The sequence below is a fragment of the Grammomys surdaster genome, unplaced genomic scaffold, assembly GCF_004785775.1.
Source record: "Grammomys surdaster isolate TR1022 unplaced genomic scaffold, NIH_TR_1.0 193, whole genome shotgun sequence".
In the NCBI taxonomy this organism is placed as follows: Eukaryota; Metazoa; Chordata; class Mammalia; order Rodentia; family Muridae; genus Grammomys; species Grammomys surdaster.
In genome coordinates, this window is record NW_021604638.1 from 4,370,383 (window position 1) to 4,388,891 (window position 18,509).

The following is an 18,509-nucleotide window of genomic DNA, read 5'->3' on the forward strand; positions in this document are numbered from 1 at the left end:
AGGGAGGGGGAAGGAGGGAGGGGGAGGGAGGGAGGGGGAGGAAAGGCTGAGGACCTGGTGCCAGCCGGAGGGAAGGCTTGTCTCTATGCTCCCTCCTCAGGGAGAGGTTTCACATTTTCTTTTTTTTGTTTTGTTTTGTTTTTGTTTTTTGTTTTTTGTTTTTCGAGACAGGGTTTCTCTGTGTAGCCCTGGCTGTCCTGGAACTCACTCTGTAGACCAGGCTGGCCTCGAACTCAGAAATCCGCCTGCCTCTGCCTCCCAAGTGCTGGGATTAAAGGCGTGTGTCACCAACACCTGGCGGTTTCACATTTTCTGACAATCGTTACACCACATTACAGGGAAGACTGGACTGAAGGGCAGGTGGACCCAGATGGAGAGGACACTCAGTTGTGTATACCTCTTAGCTTCTGTTTAACCCCAATCCCTACGTCAGGACTCTGAAGACAGGCCTCTTTGCTCCTCCTTCCGATATGGCTGCACTGAACATATTTCCTTTCCCTGCTTTTGAGGATTGCCTTTTGACTTCCAGGAGCCTAGTTTCTTAGGACTGCCAGGATGCAGTCGTCTGTAGCCGGAATGAAAACATTATTCAAGGAGGCTCTTGTGCCCCTCACTTTGCTTCTCAGTTTTGAGACAAATGTCCAAGGTCTTGCCATTTCCCCAGGTGTAGCATGCTGGGAGAACTCGGGGCCTGTAGCCTGTGCCTGACAGTCAGGGGGCTTGTTTCCTTGACCAATTTCACAAAGCTGCGACAGCCTGCCTGACCACCGTGCAGGAGAGACTGGGCAAAGATGGGTGGATGAGGGGCAGTGTCTTAGTTAGGGTTTACTGCTGTGAGCAGACACCATGGCCAAGGCAACTCTTATAAAGGACAACATGTAATTGAGGCTGGCTTACAGCTCAGAGGTTCAGTCCGTTATCATCATGGCGGGGAAACACAGCATGACATGGTGCTGAAGAAGCAGAGAGCTCAACATCTTGGGAGTCACTTGAGCACAGGAGATCTCAAAACCCGCCTCCACAATGACACACTTCCTCCAGCAAGGCCACGCCTCCTACTAATGCCACTTCCTGTGGCCAAGCATCCAAACTCATGAGTCCATGGGGGCCAAACCTACTCAAACCAACATAGGCAGGAAAATAGTGACCAGAACCTCTTAGCTACACATGTCAGCACCCTCAAAGACAGACTTAGGTTGGGGGGAGGACACTGGACCTGTCTCTTTGTTCCTCTTTCCTTGCAGTCACTGAGCAAAACTTCCATTCTCTGCTTTCCACTATTACAGGCCTGCTTCAGCCTAGCTTGTCAGGGATGTGGGGGCCGAGGACCCGACCCTAGAAATGCAGGTAACAGGCACACTGCTCTTCCTAAACCTTCTCTTTAAGGCCTTTCCTTCCAGCCAGCCCCAGCATCCCAGTTACCTCCAGCCACCCTGAACCCTACCTAAGCCCTTGGGTCAAATAGCATGATGCTTCTGTATCTGGTTACCTGGTTCAAGGATGGTCTGTGCCAGATTGGCAGGTGGGGCTCCAGTCAGCTCTGCAGACTCCTAAAGCACAGACTTATTTGAACCAGGCCAGTTCTCTGGCTGTTTCCAAATCACCCTAGGCCCGTGTTTTAGTTCACTTGTGTGGTTAAAACAGACTGCCTGGGGCAGGTGATCTTTCAAGAACAGTTTTCCTTCTTACAACTCAGGAGGTTGGGGAGCTCCAGGGCACACAGCCAGCATCCAGAAAGACCTTCCTGCTATATCATCCCAGGAAGGTAGAAGACAATAGAGGGGGACCAGACTCGTTCTATAGCAAACCGTTAGCTAACACTGATCTATTTCTGAGGCAGAGCCCTCAGGCCCTCATTTTGATTTTTTTTTTTTTACATTTTATTTTGAATGATGTGTATGTTTCTGTGTGTTGGTATTTGCACAAGTGGAGGGTGTACGTGCCCTCGAAGGCCAGAAGAAGATGACAGATTCCCTGGAGCTCAAGTTACAGGTGGATGCCAGCCAGCATGCATGCTGGATCCTCTGTAAGAGCAGCACTGGCCCTCAGCTTCTAACCACTGAGCCTTTCCAAACCCTGATTTTGGCTTTTGAGACAGTCTCACTATATAGCCCAGGCTAATTTGGATCTCACAGTATGACCTATGTCCTAGCCTCCTCATTTCTCTATCAGCATGTTAACTAAAAGCTTGAAAAAGAAAAATCCTTGTGAGAGTCAGTTACTAGAATCTTTTTTCCAACAATTTAATCTTGGCTTGGAATCCAGGCCTGGTGGTGCATGCCTTCAATCCCAGCATCTAGGAGACAGAGGTCTGTAGATCCCTATGAGTTCAAGGCCAGCCTGATCTACATATCGAGTTCCAGGATAGCCAGAACTATAGAGACCCCCATCTCAAAATTTTAAAAGTTTGCCTTGAGGTTGGAGAGGCGGCTCAATGGTCAAGACTGCTTGCTGCTTTCTGAGAACCTAGGTTTGGTTCCACACCAAGTGGCTTACAACTGTCATTTATTCCAGTTCTGGAGGATCTGACACCCTCTTCTGGCCTCAAGAGGCACTTGCACTTAGGTCGGCCTGTAAGCCAGGTTGGATCACACACAAATTAAAAATAAATCTCAAAATGTGTCTTTGTTAAGACTTTTAGAGATTATGCAACTGTGTCTTTGTTAAGAATTTTAGAGATTATCTATTCATCTATCTTTAAGCTTATTTGCAAACTTTTAACAAAAGTATCAGATTGCTATCCTTGAAGGTTAAACAATCTCTTCTAAAATTATATTAATATTGAAAGCAGCCTCATTTTTGTGACCCTTCCCAGATATTCTGGCCTACCAGCGCCATCTTCTGGGAAGTTTATGTAGAGACCTTCCAAACTCCAGAACATGCTAGTGGTGGTTTGGATGAGAACTATCCCCCAGAGGCCCTGGTCAGTGGCACTTTTGAGGGAGGTTATGAGGAGGTCCAGCCTTGCTGAAGGAAGTGTATCACTGAGTGTGGGAGACGGCTTGGAGAAGGAGTAGCTCCCCAACTTAAAGTTCAGTCTCCCTGCTGTATGCTTTCAGATAGGACCTCTCCGCCGTGTTTCCCCACCGTGATAGACTAAGCTCTTACCCCTGTAAGCTGCCGTGGTCACACTGTCTTATAGCAATGGAAAACTACCTAATACATGTGTCTTTTAGGGAAGGGGATGAGAGCATATACTCATCTCAAAAGGAAACAAACAACAAAAACCAGTTGCCTGATTTCTAGGTCTTTATCAACTTAATGACAATGTACTAAAAATCTAAAACTAACTTATTAAAAATGTAGACAGGTTGGAACCAGCAAGTGGCTCAGCAGGTAAAGACGTGTGCAGACAAGCCTGATAACCTGAGTTCCGTCCCCTAAATCTACACAGTGGAAGATAATCCCACAAGTGGACCTCTGACCTCCATACCCACCCACGTATAGATGCTTAAAAGAATGTAAGTAAACATTTCTTTCTATAGGCCTCAATTTCTAAAATGTGTTTTCCTGTTTGCATGAAGATTGACATGAATCATTGAGTCTGAATATTACCAATATCCACAACACTGAGATACACGTTACACAGGCCTAAGACTCTGGGTTATACGTATACCCACATATTGTTAGCAAGTGACAGTGCTTTTGACTGTGAGGCCAGCCATGCAGGAGGCGTAGGCTGGACACCACTGGTCGGCTTGACCAGCAGCCACTGAAGTCAGCTGGATAAGCAGCAAGACACAACGGCTAAGTTTCCTTTTCCTCTTTAAAAAAAAAAAAAAGCTAGATATGATGTCACACACCTTTAATCCCTGTCCCCAGGATGAGTTCGAGGCCAGCCTGGTCTACACATTGAGTTTCAAACTAACCAGGACTACATAGTGAGAGCCTATCTTAAACTCCTTGGAGGCTGCAGAGCTGGCTATGCTATTGCAGAAAATCTGGGTTTAGTTCCCAGCACCCAAATCCAGTGGCTCAACACCATGACCCGTGCCTCAGTCTGGTGCCGTGGGTACCAAAACACACATACACACACACAGAGAGATAGAGACAGAGAGAGAAAGAGAGGAAGAGAATATAGATCACACACACACACAGGATAAAAATAATAAATCTTTTAAAAAACAAAAAGATCCTTCTTGTGGGAAATATCAGCAGCTACTTCACTACATTTTATTGGAGTGCGTGCATGCGTGCGTGTGTGCGTGTGTGTGTGTACGTGTATGTATGTGTGTGTGTATGCGTGTGTGTGTGTGTGTGCGTGCGTGCGTGCGCATGTATGTGTGCGTGTGTGTATGTGTGCATGAGTGTGTTCACGTGGAGGTGGGAAGATGAACTGCAGGAGTCGGTCCGTTCCTTCCGTAGGTCCCAGAGATAATTCAGTCCGTGAGGCTGGACAGTGAGCACTCTTACCCACCGAACCATCCCTGTCTGATCCTACGGTTTAAGAATGAAAATTAAAAGCAGAATTCCTAAGTAATCATATAGAAACAAAGACTGTTTAACCAATTTTAATAACATGACATAAAGCTCCTAAAATTGATACAATCATTATGCAAAATACATACATGAATACTGTCTTCTTTTAAAAATATAAAATAAATAAGCAAGACATGTGAAAATAGGCGTTTCCATTAATTAAATGAAATTTTTAAAAAAGAAAGTTTTCCTTTTGTTTCATTTGGAGAAGGGAAATTATCATTTAAGACAATATTCAAGTTTATTAAAACAAGGTAAAAAAAAAAAGTATTATAAAATGTTTAGCTTTCATCTGCCTCAAGGTTTATGTTGCTGCCAAACTTCGCGTACAACTGCACTTTCAGGTCTGCTAACACCCGCTGGATGGACGCCACTCTGGACTCTAAGGCATTGATCTCTTCTTGCAAAGTTTTCTGGAAAAGAAACAGTTTAAATTAACTAGCTTCAGCTGGATGACCTGTGAGTACACAGTCTGGAATAGTGGCAAGAATCTGAGGAAAAAAACCCTCTAAACCAGTCAGGAGCAAATACAATAGTTAGCTCACAGCCCCAGGCTGGAAAGTGCACCATTTACCTCAGGCCAGCGCCAGCTCACTGCGGTGTTTCGACTGCATCTTCAGTCTCTGCTGAGATTTGAACTTGGGGCCGAAAGAAGAACAACTAGTGCTCTTAACTTCTGAGCCACGCTCCAGCTCCTATTTGTATGTCTTTATTTGTGTGTGTGTGTGTCTGTGTGTGTCTGTACACAGTGCAATGCCCCGGAAGTCTCAAGAGGCTGTCCCTGGAGTTATTGGTGGTTTTGAACCACCTGATGTGGGTGCTGGGAACGGAACTTGGGTCCTCTGGAAGAGCAGCCAGTGCTCATAACCACTGAACCATCATGCCAGCCCCTTATCAGGATTTATTAGATATAGATTTATTCAGTGGGAAGTTTTGTTTTAGAAATCTGAAGCAGAAACTATCATCTTAAGTAGCAAAGCTAACAGCAACAATACTAGAGCAGCTAGCTATCCCTGGTGTCTCACATACTGGGTGGCTGGAAGGCACGCGGGGCTAATTTCACCCACCTCTCTACAGCTAATGAGGCCTGACTCCATGCTGCATGTAGCATCTACGCTATCGCCAGCTAGGTATAACCAGAATTCTTGGTCTATTCCTAGCCCTGCACATAGCCCAAGATTGAGACAGAAGTGTTTCCCCTTGTTAAGGCCTCTCCCACCATGCAGGCTCTGCCTCTCCAGAGCTCCGAGATAGCTCTCTTGGTCCTCATGAGCAGTGGGTGTGTTCTCTCCAGCCTGCTGTCCGCTGTGGTTACCTCTCCCCTGGTGCCCAATCTTCCTGTCCCAAAGTCTGGCCCAATTCCACCTCAGCTAAGTTCTTTCCCTCTGGCCCACCTGAGTTGCCGCAGAATGGAAAACACCAGACAATCTTAGTTTAGAATCAACAGATAACACAATCGCTGGGCGCAAAATCTATCATCCTAAATGTATCAACTCTTCTCTGTTAGAAGTCCTCCGGCGGCAGGTCCTGGCAGATTCCACCACTGGATCCAACAGCCTCCGGCCCACATCCTGCTTTGCTCCGGATTCTCGTCCAAAAAGCCCGTTCCTTTCTCCTCCTTCCCTCTTCCTCTCTTGGAACCAGAAGGCCCACCTCCTCCTCACCCAGTGATTGGCTTCCTGTCATCCTTATTATCTAATCAATTAATTAGGGAAAAATTCCGCTACAAGCCCAGCCATGATCAAGTTTCTTACTCCTTCAACACAAGTTTCTAACCTGCACTAAGATTTACATCTGAGATCACTCACTGAGACATCACTACAACACGGTATCAGAAACAAGTTAATGCTAACACGGCCACTGTGAGCAAATCAAGCAAATCACAACATTAAGACGGCCTCAAACAAATCCTAAGACAGTGATGTGCTGGAGGCCTGTGTCTGTCCAGATGCACGTGTGGGATAAATGTGCATTTGAGAGAGATTGCGCCTCACACAACAGTAACTGACCTACCTACGTGTGGAGCAGTTCCACAGATGAGGAAGGCAGAGGAGGAGAGTGCCATTTTGGGAAGCCTTGGCCTCTGAGCTTCTGCTCCTCTTTCTAAATTGTGCTAATGATGGACTGCTACTCAGATTCAATAAACCACCCTGGCAGTGCTCAGAGCCTCACCCCTTGCTCCCCTCCACCCGTAAGTATGCATTCTTTACGATATACTTCCAAACTTGAAAACTGGGTTTCTTTGCCCAAGGCAAGATTCCCACATACCTTTGCATCTTCTAACATTTCCTGTGTTTCTTCCTGAGAGTGGCTGATGAAAACGTCTCCGATCTGGTACGGAATCATTAAGCAGTCGTCATCCGCCAACATGATGTCATCACAAGCATCCTCTAAATTCTGGAGGTGTTTCTGTCAGGCAAGAGAACAGCCATGAAAACACTGTCAAGATTTCCTCACAGAACCAAGAGCAGGCTCTTACACAGGGGCCTGGGCTCGCTGGGGACCAGTATATAGCAGCTACTGTCAGACATGGAGATGTGTCACGTGGACTCACTTAGGAGCCAGCACAGCACCCTCTACCCTCTAGGTAGCTTTAAAGTACTGAGTCTCTTTTCTGTGGTGAACAGCAGGTGTCTACAGCTAATCACGTCTCCTAATTTAACAGTTCCCCACGCTGCAAATCCTGTCACCCCAGGGAAACAAAACCAAAGCACCAGAAGATGTGCTTTCCCCCTCTGCCTTGCTGCTGAAGAGGGTGAAGCCCACAATAATGACATCCAATGCAATGCACCAGAACTGAGTACCCAAGAGAACTACCTGAGAAGAAGCCAAGCACAGGCCTCAAGAGTCACAGGACACGCAGCATTAGCATGCATCCCTAAGTCTGCAGGGCTCCAGAATCAGTAAACACAGATGCAGTTTTACACGCAGGCAGATTCTTAGGTGTGGTTACAGAACTGCACCGGGAAAATCCGCACTGGACCCAACAGCCTCCCTCACTGTCACTGAACCTCTCTTAAGAGCACAAATGACTTCCTGAACTGGGCTCACTTCCCACACCTCAGTCACCTATAACCATACAAGTCAGGAGGCTGAGGCAGGAGAATTATGAGTTTGAGGATAGCCTGGACTACATGGAAAATTGCAGGACAGTTTGACAAAGGAAGACCCTGCCTCAAACCAACAAACACAGACTTTGTAATAACTAACTAGACAGTGTCATCAGGGGCAAGGAGCCCATGAGGAAGCTGACACCGGCCGATGGCTCAGGTCTAAGGGCTACAGTACAAACTTAAAGCAGACATATGAATCCAGTACCTTCTTCACTTCTATTTCCTCCTTTAGCTCTGTGATTCGACTCGTATTCCGAGCAAACTTGTTTATTTTTTGTTGATCTTCGAAAGTAACATTGACATCTTCCGCAGCCTGAAAAAGACGTTTAATTTTCTGTAGAATTTTAATGGAGCAGTTACACTCTGGTATCTTACACTGGGATGTAATAACCAAGCACACTACCCATCCTAAGACGGCTGAGGGGCACGGGCTGTAACACGGGCTGTGACACGGCACAGATGTGTTGCGCTTACGATTTGCTCATGACTCTACAATCTTCCCCATTGTTCTACAGGATCATTTATGAGCAAATGTTTGAAGTATAAAAAGTCGTTAACAAACATCCCAATAATAACAATTAAAAAAAAAAAAAGCTGGCGGTGGCACACGCCTTTAGTCCTAGCACTCAGGAAGCAGAGGCAGGCAGATCTCTGAGTTTGAGACCAGCCTGGTCCTCAGAGTGAGTTCCAGGACAAGCAGGGCTACACAGAGAAGCTCTGTCTCAGAAAACCAAAATAATGATAATGATAATAATAAAAGCCACTTGCCCAAAAGCCAGAATTTTCCAAGCTAGGACACTGTTTCCCCAAGATATCTCCAACAAGCAAAATGTTCTGTGGTCAAACGCCCTTAGTGACCGTCTTGCAGAGATTGTTTCAGAGGTAAAATGTATATGGCATACTGTGCTCATAAAAATATGACCATTTCTCCAACTTTCAATATGATAATCTGTCTGGCTAGGTCACCATACGTGTCCACGGCTCTACTCCATACACTTAAATTCTGTATTTATTTTAAGGTTGGAAATCCGCTATGGGGTAACAGAAGTTGAGTTTTATACTTAATATTTGATGTGATTAAATCTGCAGACAAAGCTGAGTGTTTAGACAAAGCATCTATAAAGTAACAAAAATGGCTAACATGGCCTGAGGTCCTACTGCATGCTAAGAACTCAACCCCAGAGTCTTATGAGGGCATCACCAATATCACCGCTTCATAAATGACCAGAGGCTGCAGAGTTTATAGATAATCTGGCCAAACCACACAGCCAATATGATTTTAATGCAGGCAGCCTGTCCCCAGAGTCAAATATCCATATGCCTGTAGGTACAGAGTTCCTGTCCAGTCAGAGGACACGCCAGGGAGTTCTTAGGCTGCTTCAATTCCTCCAGGGGTTTCAATATACTAGAGAAGAAAACTGAATACTATGAATTCTTTCTAGTGTCTTAGTAAAGTAAGAACAAGTGTATTTGACAATGCCTGAAAGGACTACAGATAGGCCCTACGAGCTGACGTGACACACCTCTCAGCACAGGGTGCTGGGGAGATTCCCCATGGTTAAGATCATGGTTATGATCCTTCTTCCAAAGGATCATAGTTCAGTTCTCAGGACCCACATCAGGGGCCTCACAACTGCCTGTAAATTCAGCTCCAGGGGATCTGAGGCCCTCTTCTGGCTTCTGTGGGCACATGCATGTACATGTGTGCAAACACAACATATATACACAGGAACACACACATATACACAAACAAAAATAAAACCTTTAACAAAGGAAAGGCTCTCACTGAAGCTATGCTGATATATAATAACATTTATAGATAATATACCATACTGGAATTAATAAATGCAGGGTCAGTAAGAATGGCTGGCTCTTCTAACAATGGCAGAAGTAAGGTCACAGATCCACACTCCGCCCATCCTGGTCTCCTGTAAGCTATGGTATAAGGTGTGTATACACAAACTTCTCCAGAGGTTAAAACTGTAACCTGTGGTCTCAAGAGAAGGCTCAGTGGTCCAGATAAAGGGACAGGTGTTGCAATCTAGGCCTCTCCTTCACCAGGCTCTCATCCCAACAAGCAACTGCGCACACACTAAGCCCGACGACAACTGCGCATGAACTAAACCCAACACCTGCGCGAGCACTAAGCCCGACATCAGACATAGTGTGTGTACTCAAAGGGGTTTTTCTCATCACGTGTGCACAGCACAGAGTGGTCTACACTGTAACTTCTATCTCAACAGAAATGGAGGTGGAAAGACCGGTATCCTGGTTTCTTTGCCTATTAGAATTACCAATCTCCCAGACAGAGACCCTTCAAGACTCCTGCTTACCTTGGAAGTTTACAGAGCCTCCAAGCTCTAGAATACATTTACAGGTGTGTCTGTCACCATGAGGACTTTAGGGACAACTCAGGTGAGAAGCTCTAGCAAGACCTGCCTGGCAAGCAACAGTGGTAAGCTTCTGAATTATAATCTAAATTATGATAGATCAGACTCAAAAATATTTAGACATCAAAGAGCGCTGGACCTTAACTGTTTTCTATCTTTCCAAAGCAGGCGTTTCCTGATACTGCCCTGCCAAACAGCAGCCACAAACAGGCGCTTGGTCCCTAGGATCCAGTTCCTTGAAGTGGTTTTTCTTCCAGGGTTAAGACTGTAGTCAGGGGCGGTCCCCAGCAGTAGATAAGAAACTGACACCCATGATCCCTAGGGGGAGAAGCTCCCAGACCCCTCTTGTTTCTTTCTAAGGTGCTAGGGATCGAACTGAAGGCCCTCACATGCCGGCCAAGCATATCCACACAGCTACACCCCAACCCCACTTCCCCAGCCCTCGCACTGCATTTTGGCAGGAAGACAGGAACTGTTAGCTGGCGTGCAAGGACATCAAGATGTCGATTTAGTCCCCCAAATCATATGCAAAACAGGCAGACACTGCAGGGTGTCCAGCTTTCTGACACTGTGACATGGTGCCATCTACAAATGGTCTGGGCTACATTCACAGCTAACCTTGGGACTGAGGGCTGGAAGGAGAACATGCCTGGCATATGACACATACATTCTCTGGAAGGGGTCTTAGCAGCTTTCCACAGATTTTCAAAGAGACCTGAAGTTCAGAGAGCTAGCAACTCCCGTCTCAGGCAAAGGTGGGAGGCGTAGTGACTACTGAAACGGGTTACTTCCTGCTACTCCAGGCAGGAGTGAGGGAAGGCAGGATGGACTCCAAACCAGCCATGTAGAACTTCAGGTAATTTACACAATCCCCTGGAGCCACCCCTGATCTGTCACCTGTGAAATGAAGAAGGTATTTCTACCTTGCAGGGACGGTAAAATGAGTCCCAAGTGCACAGGGCCTGGGCATGCGGTCACCGTTCAATAAAGGATAGCCAAGTATTCTGCATGCTCCATATTGCTTCCAAAGTTCAATAGAAGGCTAGCTCAGTTGACAGAGTGCTTGCTCAGCATATGTAAAGACCTGAGCTTTACCCACAGCACTGAATAAAACCAGGTGTGCTGGAACAAACCTGCAGCCCAGCAGTCAGGAGGTGGAGGCAGGAGGATTAACAGCTGAAGTTCACCCTCAGTACATAATGAGTTTAGGCCAGCCTGGGCTAGGTGAGACTTTGTTAAAAGAAATGAAGGAGGAATGGCACAAAGGATCACTGTAGATTTAAGGGAATTCTGCTAGATGTAAGAGACACGACTTGCTCCAGATTCAAGAAAAAAGTAAACTGCCCTGGACCCTGACTCCACCCTGGCCTTGGTAACATCTTATGGGCTTGTAAGAGGAAACAGACCATACTTTATTCCAAGTTCAGGTACTGAGAGTTGGGTCTCCAGTCAAAAAGTTCTCTACAATTTCAGCAGACAGTCAGATCTCTAAGAGTTCCAGAACAGCCAACGCTACACAGTGGGACCTTGCCTCAAAAAACCAAACCCAAAGACAGTGTTATCATTGAACTGAATAGTATCATTGACAGCTGAGGGCCCAATCTAACAAGAGAGGCAAAATGACCCTGTTTCCTGCTTGGCCAAATCACCCTGGCCCCGGACTGCACTCTGCTGTATAGTAATTTGCAGGTGACAGACCAGGGGGAGGGACTCATTCTAAAGCCTCCCCTGGAATGGCTGACCACCATCTTCGGTGGACAGAGGCACTGGCTACATGGTGGGACTAGCAAGAACACAGACAAGGACATTCTAAGGGGGGCTTACGAAGTGCGGTGAAGGGAACTGTCTTCAGTAAGGCACCTCTCATCAGAGACAGACAGGCAGACACACACGCACACAGAGAGAGAAAGAGAGAGAGAGAAACAGACAGACACACAGACAAGGAGCCTAAGAGAGAGAGGCAGAGACAGAAAAACAGATAGACAGACAAGAAGCCCGGGAGAGAGAGAGAGACAGACACACACAAAGAGAAAGAAAGAAAGACAGACAGACAGACAGGAGTCTGGAGTGTGAATGCCGTTTAAATACCAGCTTTTCTTCTGCGCTTCAGTTCCCTCTTCAGCTAAATATGAATAAAAAACAGAATCTCCCAAAAGGTTCACACAGCAGATCAAAATAAATAGCATGCAAACGCTAAGAACTGTACCTAATATACTGTGAAGCCCCAATAGTTATCAGCTGTTTGCTTGTTTGTTCTCTTTTTTTCTCTCTCTCTCTGCAATTCTTTTCCTGTATTTAGATACACCTGAACATCTAGAAACACGTTTAGGTGATAAAAATCCACGTGGAGGTTTAGCTTAAGTTGGTAGTTCAAAGTATGACAAAGGGTTACAAAGCCATGTAGATCAGTTGCCCATCATGCATGAAGCCCTGGGTGCACCCCACCAGCACACCAAAAGCCAAGCGTGGTGGCAAACACCGGTAATACCAGCACCTGGAAGGTGGAGGCAGGAGAGTCAGAAATTCAAAATCATCTTTGACTTCATAGGGAGCCGTGGGCCAGTCTGGTACACACACAGATAAGACCATGTCTTTTTAAAGTGTGATAAAACATCACACGGAGCCCCCAAGAACAATTATCGGAGGTCGTTTTAAAATAATAAAAGAGCTGTGATTTGGGAAAACAAAATCACCAGACCCAGCATCTTACCAGATGAGTCACCAGGCCATGGCTAACTGTAAAGTGTCGGGGACAGAGTGTGGGGACCCGAGTCCTTCCTGATGGCTAGGAAAAGCCCGGGGAGCCACCGCACTCGCTCGGGCCGACTTCTCTCAACGTCAACTAAACACTAGGTGCACGGAGCGTGGTCGGACACCGGCGGTCCAGGGCGGAGCACAGAGGTGCGGTACCAGACATCCCGGGATGCAGAAACCGATTCGGTGCCTGAGGAGATGCACGACCCTGAGCAGGGTAGACAGTTGCCCTGACGCTGAGCCGAGAGAACAGGAGCACCCCTGTACGCAGCGCGGGCCCCGGCACTGCGCATCCCGTGGCCCCGGCCCCTCGGATACCTCCTCTCCTCAGACCCCCGGCTCCCAGTGCCCCGCGTCTCCTCCGACCCCCCGGCCCACGGCTCCCGGACCCCGGCCCGGCCGCACTCACCGCCTTCTTCATGGTGGCCGCCATCTTGGACTGAACCACTGAGCGCGGGGGAAGACCACCCGGGCGCGCGTCACCCGCCGAGGTCCCTCTACAGCCCTGCTGGGCCAAACTCCCCTAAAACACAGCACTGTCTCCACACTGCTGCCATCTAGCTCTCTGACCTATGAATTCTCACGGAAAGGACTCAGGAAGAAAACTATGAACTGGGAACACTTAGTATCTTCCAATTAAAGGGACAGGCAGCTTCCCTCTCGGCCGGTATAAATACCAAGCGGGGCCAATAGTCGGGCCTGCGATTCCAGCCACGGCCAGCAGGGGGAGCGCTGAGTACCACCCAGCTGGGTGGACCGGGAGGCTTGTGAAATTCTTTTCCCATTTGTTCAACAACCTAAGACAGAAGCTAGAGAGGCTAGGGGCGTGGCTTCGGCAAAGTATTTGGTAAAATATTTGTACTCAAGCATGGAGACCTGAGTCCGATCAACAGACCCTACCCCATAAAAGCCCAGTGCTGGCGAAGCTACAAGCTGAAGGCACTGGTATATAGGCCACCCTTGAAGCTGGCCTTAGCTTGTATGCCGCTGACCACTGTGAGGGACACTAGAATGGAATGAGCAGCCAGGAGTAAATGAAGTCAAAGATAGGTGACCCCAAAAGGATCTGAGAGCAGTGGTTCTCAACCTTCCTAATGCTGTGGCCCTTTGATACAGTTCCTTATATTGTAGTGAGCCCCAACCATAAAAGTATGGCTACTTCATTAGGTAAATTTGCTACGGTAATGAGTCCTAATGTGAATAACTACCTATTTTCTGATAGTACTAGGCAGCTTCTGTAAAGGGTCGCGATCTATAGGTTGAGAACCGCCAATCTAGAGCACTGTAACAGACTTAGACGCTCAGATGACGGCTTACTAGATGGTTGGTTGGCTGTTTGTTTGTTTCTTTGTTTATTTACTTACTTACTTACTTACTTAGTTATAAAAAGATTCTCTCTATGTAATCCTAGCTGTCCTGGAACTAGCTATGTAGACCAAGCTGGCCTCAAACTCACAGAGATCCTCCTGCCTCTGCCTCCCAAGCACTGGGATCAAATGTGTGTTCCATCATGTACAACTGAAATGAATTCTTTTATATGTTTAAAATTAAATTGATTCAGCAATATGTCTTCCACTTGCTCAAATACGTTAGCCTGGGAAGACTGCCCACCCAGGGCCCAGTGGGCACCAGGCTTCCTCGGTAACCAGGGCCATTGTTAACTTCCGGGAGCCAAGACTGTGCTCAGAAAGTCGGAGCTCTGAGGGCCCAGGAGCTGAGAGTATTGGGGGGTAGGCAGCATTGTCTTATCTACCAAGCAAGATGTGGGACAGGGAGGTCTGGGTGTGATCAGTAACACGGTAAAACCGTGGCCTGGGCTGGGCACTCCTGCATCTTTGCCAGTCCCTTCTATGGCTTCAAGCATGAATTGTCACACAAGGGCATGCAAAAGAGGGGAGAGGGGCAGATCTCGCCTGTCTGCTTATAACGCAGTGGTCCTCGACCTTCCCAATGTGTCCCTTTAATACAGTTCCTCACATTGTAGTGACTCCAACCATTAAATTATTTCATTGCTACTTCACAGCTGTAATTTTGCTACTATTATGAATTGTAGTGTAAATATCAGACATGCAGGATATCTGATACTTGACCCCTGTGAGAGGGTCATTCGACCTTCCAAAAGGTCATGACCCACAGATTGAGCACCGCTGTTATAATGCCTAATGCACGTGCCCATTTGGTTACAATCTATCATCTATCATTGCAATGCAATCCTGCTCAGTGCCTGCTTACCATCAAGCCCTCTGGGTATAATGAACTTGGAGCCCACAGGCAAAAGTTCTAACACCCTCCTGAGGAAGGTTTGCCGTTTTCATTCTGCTACTTAGCAGTTGCACATACAGAATCGAATCTCGGTGGTATCTGGGGTCACGACGGCACCAGTTCTGAGAAACTCACGGGTGTATACCACAGACCCCTGTGCAGAGCTCTGTAACCCTCGGACCAGACTCAGAAGGGAGAGCTCGTGTGTGGCTGCGGTGGTCAATGGAGACTCTGTAGTGGGTGGCACGTTGACTGGACCAAACGGATGCTGCATGTCAAACAGATAAAATACCCTGTCCCCCTAAAATACAAGCTTGCCTTCTAGTGACAGGAGACAGACCACAACCAGACAGTTAAATAAGGATAGTGTGTCAGGATGGGTGGTGGGTGTAAATGTGACTGACTGCCCCAGCAAGGGAAACACGTGCAGCTTTCGTCAAGAGACAGAAAACATAAAATCAATTGGAAGTGAGTGTTGTTCAAGCATGTCCTAGCTTTAGACTGTGTCACACAGGGAGGGTGAGTGTAGAGTGTATTTTTCCTTTTGTCACAATGTATGTGCAAGGGGGGCCGGCCCCCCCCCCCCCCCCCCCCAAATCCTGCACATCCCTCCTCCTTCCCTGGGCTTAAGGAGGAAGAGTGTGTGGCAGGAGCCCCAGATCGCGCTAGCAGGAAGTAATTTGATCCTGTGTCTGCAGGGGGCGCCCAAGGACCACGACTGAATTCTCAGGCATTCAAGCCCATTTCCCAATGTTTTAAACTTCTAGTCCTCTTATCCTAGGAATTTGTCCGGTTGTATTTGGCTCAAAACTGTTTGTAAGCTATTCTATCCTTACAAGGTTTGAAATTCTCATGCCTCCCACTGAACGTAGGGTCTAACTAAAATTCCAAACCAGCCTCTTCTCTGATCACCGGGTAGCTCTTTTCCCTGGAGAGACATGGACAAACATCTGTTCACCCTAGAAAGGAAAGCGATGATGGAACAAAGTAAGGATGCCACAAGAATCCAATTTAGTAAGCCAATGAGTTTACCTGACCCAGGGGCCAGGGAGTGTGAAGGGCTACTTGGGGGAACATGGAGGACTCAAAGATCTTCTTGGTCCAGCCAGCACGACACCAAAATCCCCACTGACCACTGCAGCCAGACACTAGCTCTTTCACTAGTTCCACCCAAGCATGACAGCTCCAAGGATGGGTTTGTGGCAATCTACAAAACAGCCTAAGATAAGGTGTGGTTACTTATTTCCATATCTGCTTAGAGGACACAGGGATCTTCCCTCCGGAAGATGCAGAAGCAGGGCACCATCTTGGATGAAGAGGTCAGACCCCTCTGCAGTCATAGAACCTTCCAGCACCTTCACAATGGACTTGTTCATCTTCACAACCATGAGAAGTACATCTCTGTTGCTTGGGAATTACCAATAATCCGGTCTCGGGGTTCCTTGTTATAGCAGCACAGACTTACTGATAACGCTTTTCTTAGACATTCCCACCCCTGCAAGCGACTCTACAGCTCTCTGCCCATTTCCTTGGGAGTTCTTTCTCTTCTGCTAAGCCAGGGGCACCAAGGGAAGCCGACCTTGTCCGCTCATTAATGAGTAAATTAATACATGAACGTGTAAACGGAACCATACTTAAGGATTAGAAAGTACTGTGAGATACAAGGTAGCTGCTGGTGCATTTGTTCAGTTACAATGTTCAAGAGTTCGTATTCGTGTTTGAATTTCTTCTTCCTGTGCCTAGTACCACAGGCCTCACACAAACTGGTGTTTCTGCCTTTCATCACCAGGTGGCGCCATGACTCCAAACTTTAACTTTTCTTCCGTACAACGCCTTAGGAACCGGCCACAAAGGACACGCAATCAAGTAAGCCACACTTTGGGCCAAAATATAGTCATCTCTTGCTATTTCAACTTGTAATTTATTTTTTCTATAAGAGGTACATCTATTTTCAAAGATATTCTGAATATACGGACTTTTAGATCTTTATGGAATAGATCATTCATTGGGTTGAGCGTACAGCGTAGTGGTAGAGTGTTTGACTGGCATCCATAATGGTTTGAATTCGGTCCCCAGCACCATAAAGAGATAAGAAAGGAAAAGACGGGGGGGGGGGCAAACCATTACCTAACCTGTTTGCATTAGTGGTACCCGGCCCTTGCAACTGTAACGTTGAAAAAGAAGCCATCATTTAGAAACAGCAGCTATTGCTCGATGCCAGTTCTCTGATCTGATCCATCCAGTGGAGATTTGTTCAGAACTGTGTGTTCTCTCATTGAGCTGGGCACCCCTCTCACAGGGCTGCTGCTCACAAACCCGTCTGAAATGTACTGAAGTGGACAGCTTAGATATTTATGATCGTCTAAAGCACTTTGGATATTTTTCTAGGTCCCACTCTTACCTCTCCATTCCAGAAGTCAGACCTCAGCTTACCTTTAAAGAATACAAACCCAGATCAGGCCAATCAGATTCGCCAACACAGTTCAAGCCTAGATCAAGCCAAACAGATTTGTCAATGCAGTTCAAGCCCAGATCTAGCTAATCAGATTCAGCGTTGCAATGAAAGCATCCAGAAAAAAAAAAATGGGGGTTGAGATGCTGTAGAGAATGGGTTCCCAGAGGCCAGAGCACTGCAGGACCAGGAGCTCTCTGAAGCCACAATGTAAAAACATCCTGCCTTTGATGAGCTGATTTGGGGAACCCGTAGGAGCCATCATCTATCAAGCAAGGAGACTTCAGTGTTATTCCCTGAGGTTTGCGGTCGGTCGTTGCATGCCCCGACCTCAGAATCTGTGAACTTTCAGACATCGTTTTTTCTAGTTCTTCTGATGAATCCTGCCAGAGGGTATTGTGCCGCTGACCACAAAGCACGGTGAAGAAGTTTATTTACGTGTAGTAAAAAGTTACTCCTTAAAACTCCAGCCAAGGAAATCAAGAAGACTGGGGAAATGCGGCCATCTCCTCAAGGTTCCAGTGAGGTGAAAATAAACATGGCTCTGGGGCGAAATTCTAGCTAAAAGAAAAAAAGAGACCCTCTCTGAAAGTTGCTACAGAGCATGCGCACACTTTGCTGCCCCTCGTGCTTTCTGCTTTATAAACCCCACACTGGGGGAGTTTGTGCGGTCTGTAAGTGTAAAGTGGACGCGGGTCATGATGAGGAGCGGCAGGCTGAGACAGTCCATCAAAGTCACTGTGCGCTGTGGTCCCAGAACAGCAGCCAGCATCGTGAAAGGAAGCAACCAGCAATTATGACTAATAGGCAGTGCTCACTCTAGAGGGAAAACATGACAAAGAGAAGGAGATCGTGACTTGTCCTGGCTGCACCAAGTGAAATCGGCTGGGAATGTGGATCAGTGGGTAGAGCGCTTGCCTAGCAGGCACAAAGTTCAATCCCCAGTACTAAATAAACCCAGCATGGTGATGGTGGTGCACACCTATAATCCCAGTACTCAGAGGCAAGCAGATCTCTCTCTCTCTCTCTCTCTCTCTCTCTCTCTCTCTCTCTCTCTCT

The 18,509-nt window shown here is 47.1% G+C and overlaps 1 protein-coding gene across 4 annotated transcripts in view; it reads right to left on the reverse strand.

Moving 5' to 3' along the window:
* Positions 1-4,456: 4,456 nt before the first annotated feature.
* The window catches only part of Pfdn4 (prefoldin subunit 4), a 22,544-nt gene continuing 8,491 nt past the window's right edge, over positions 4,457-18,509 (reverse strand). Inside the window, exons 1-4 of one of the 4 annotated variants that reach the window (XM_028769654.1) lie at positions 13,146-13,382; positions 7,798-7,905; positions 6,748-6,888; positions 4,457-4,892 (exon numbers count right to left, since the gene is read on the reverse strand). In XM_028769654.1, the coding sequence (XP_028625487.1) occupies positions 4,761-4,892; positions 6,748-6,888; positions 7,798-7,905; positions 13,146-13,169 (405 nt within the window). In that variant the 5' untranslated portion in view covers positions 13,170-13,382 and the 3' untranslated portion in view covers positions 4,457-4,760. Of the gene's footprint in view, positions 4,893-6,747; positions 6,889-7,797; positions 7,906-12,692; positions 12,859-13,145; positions 13,383-18,509 lie in introns of those variants that run through there. The other 3 variants (XM_028769655.1, XM_028769657.1, XM_028769656.1) reach the window with 3 other exon arrangements.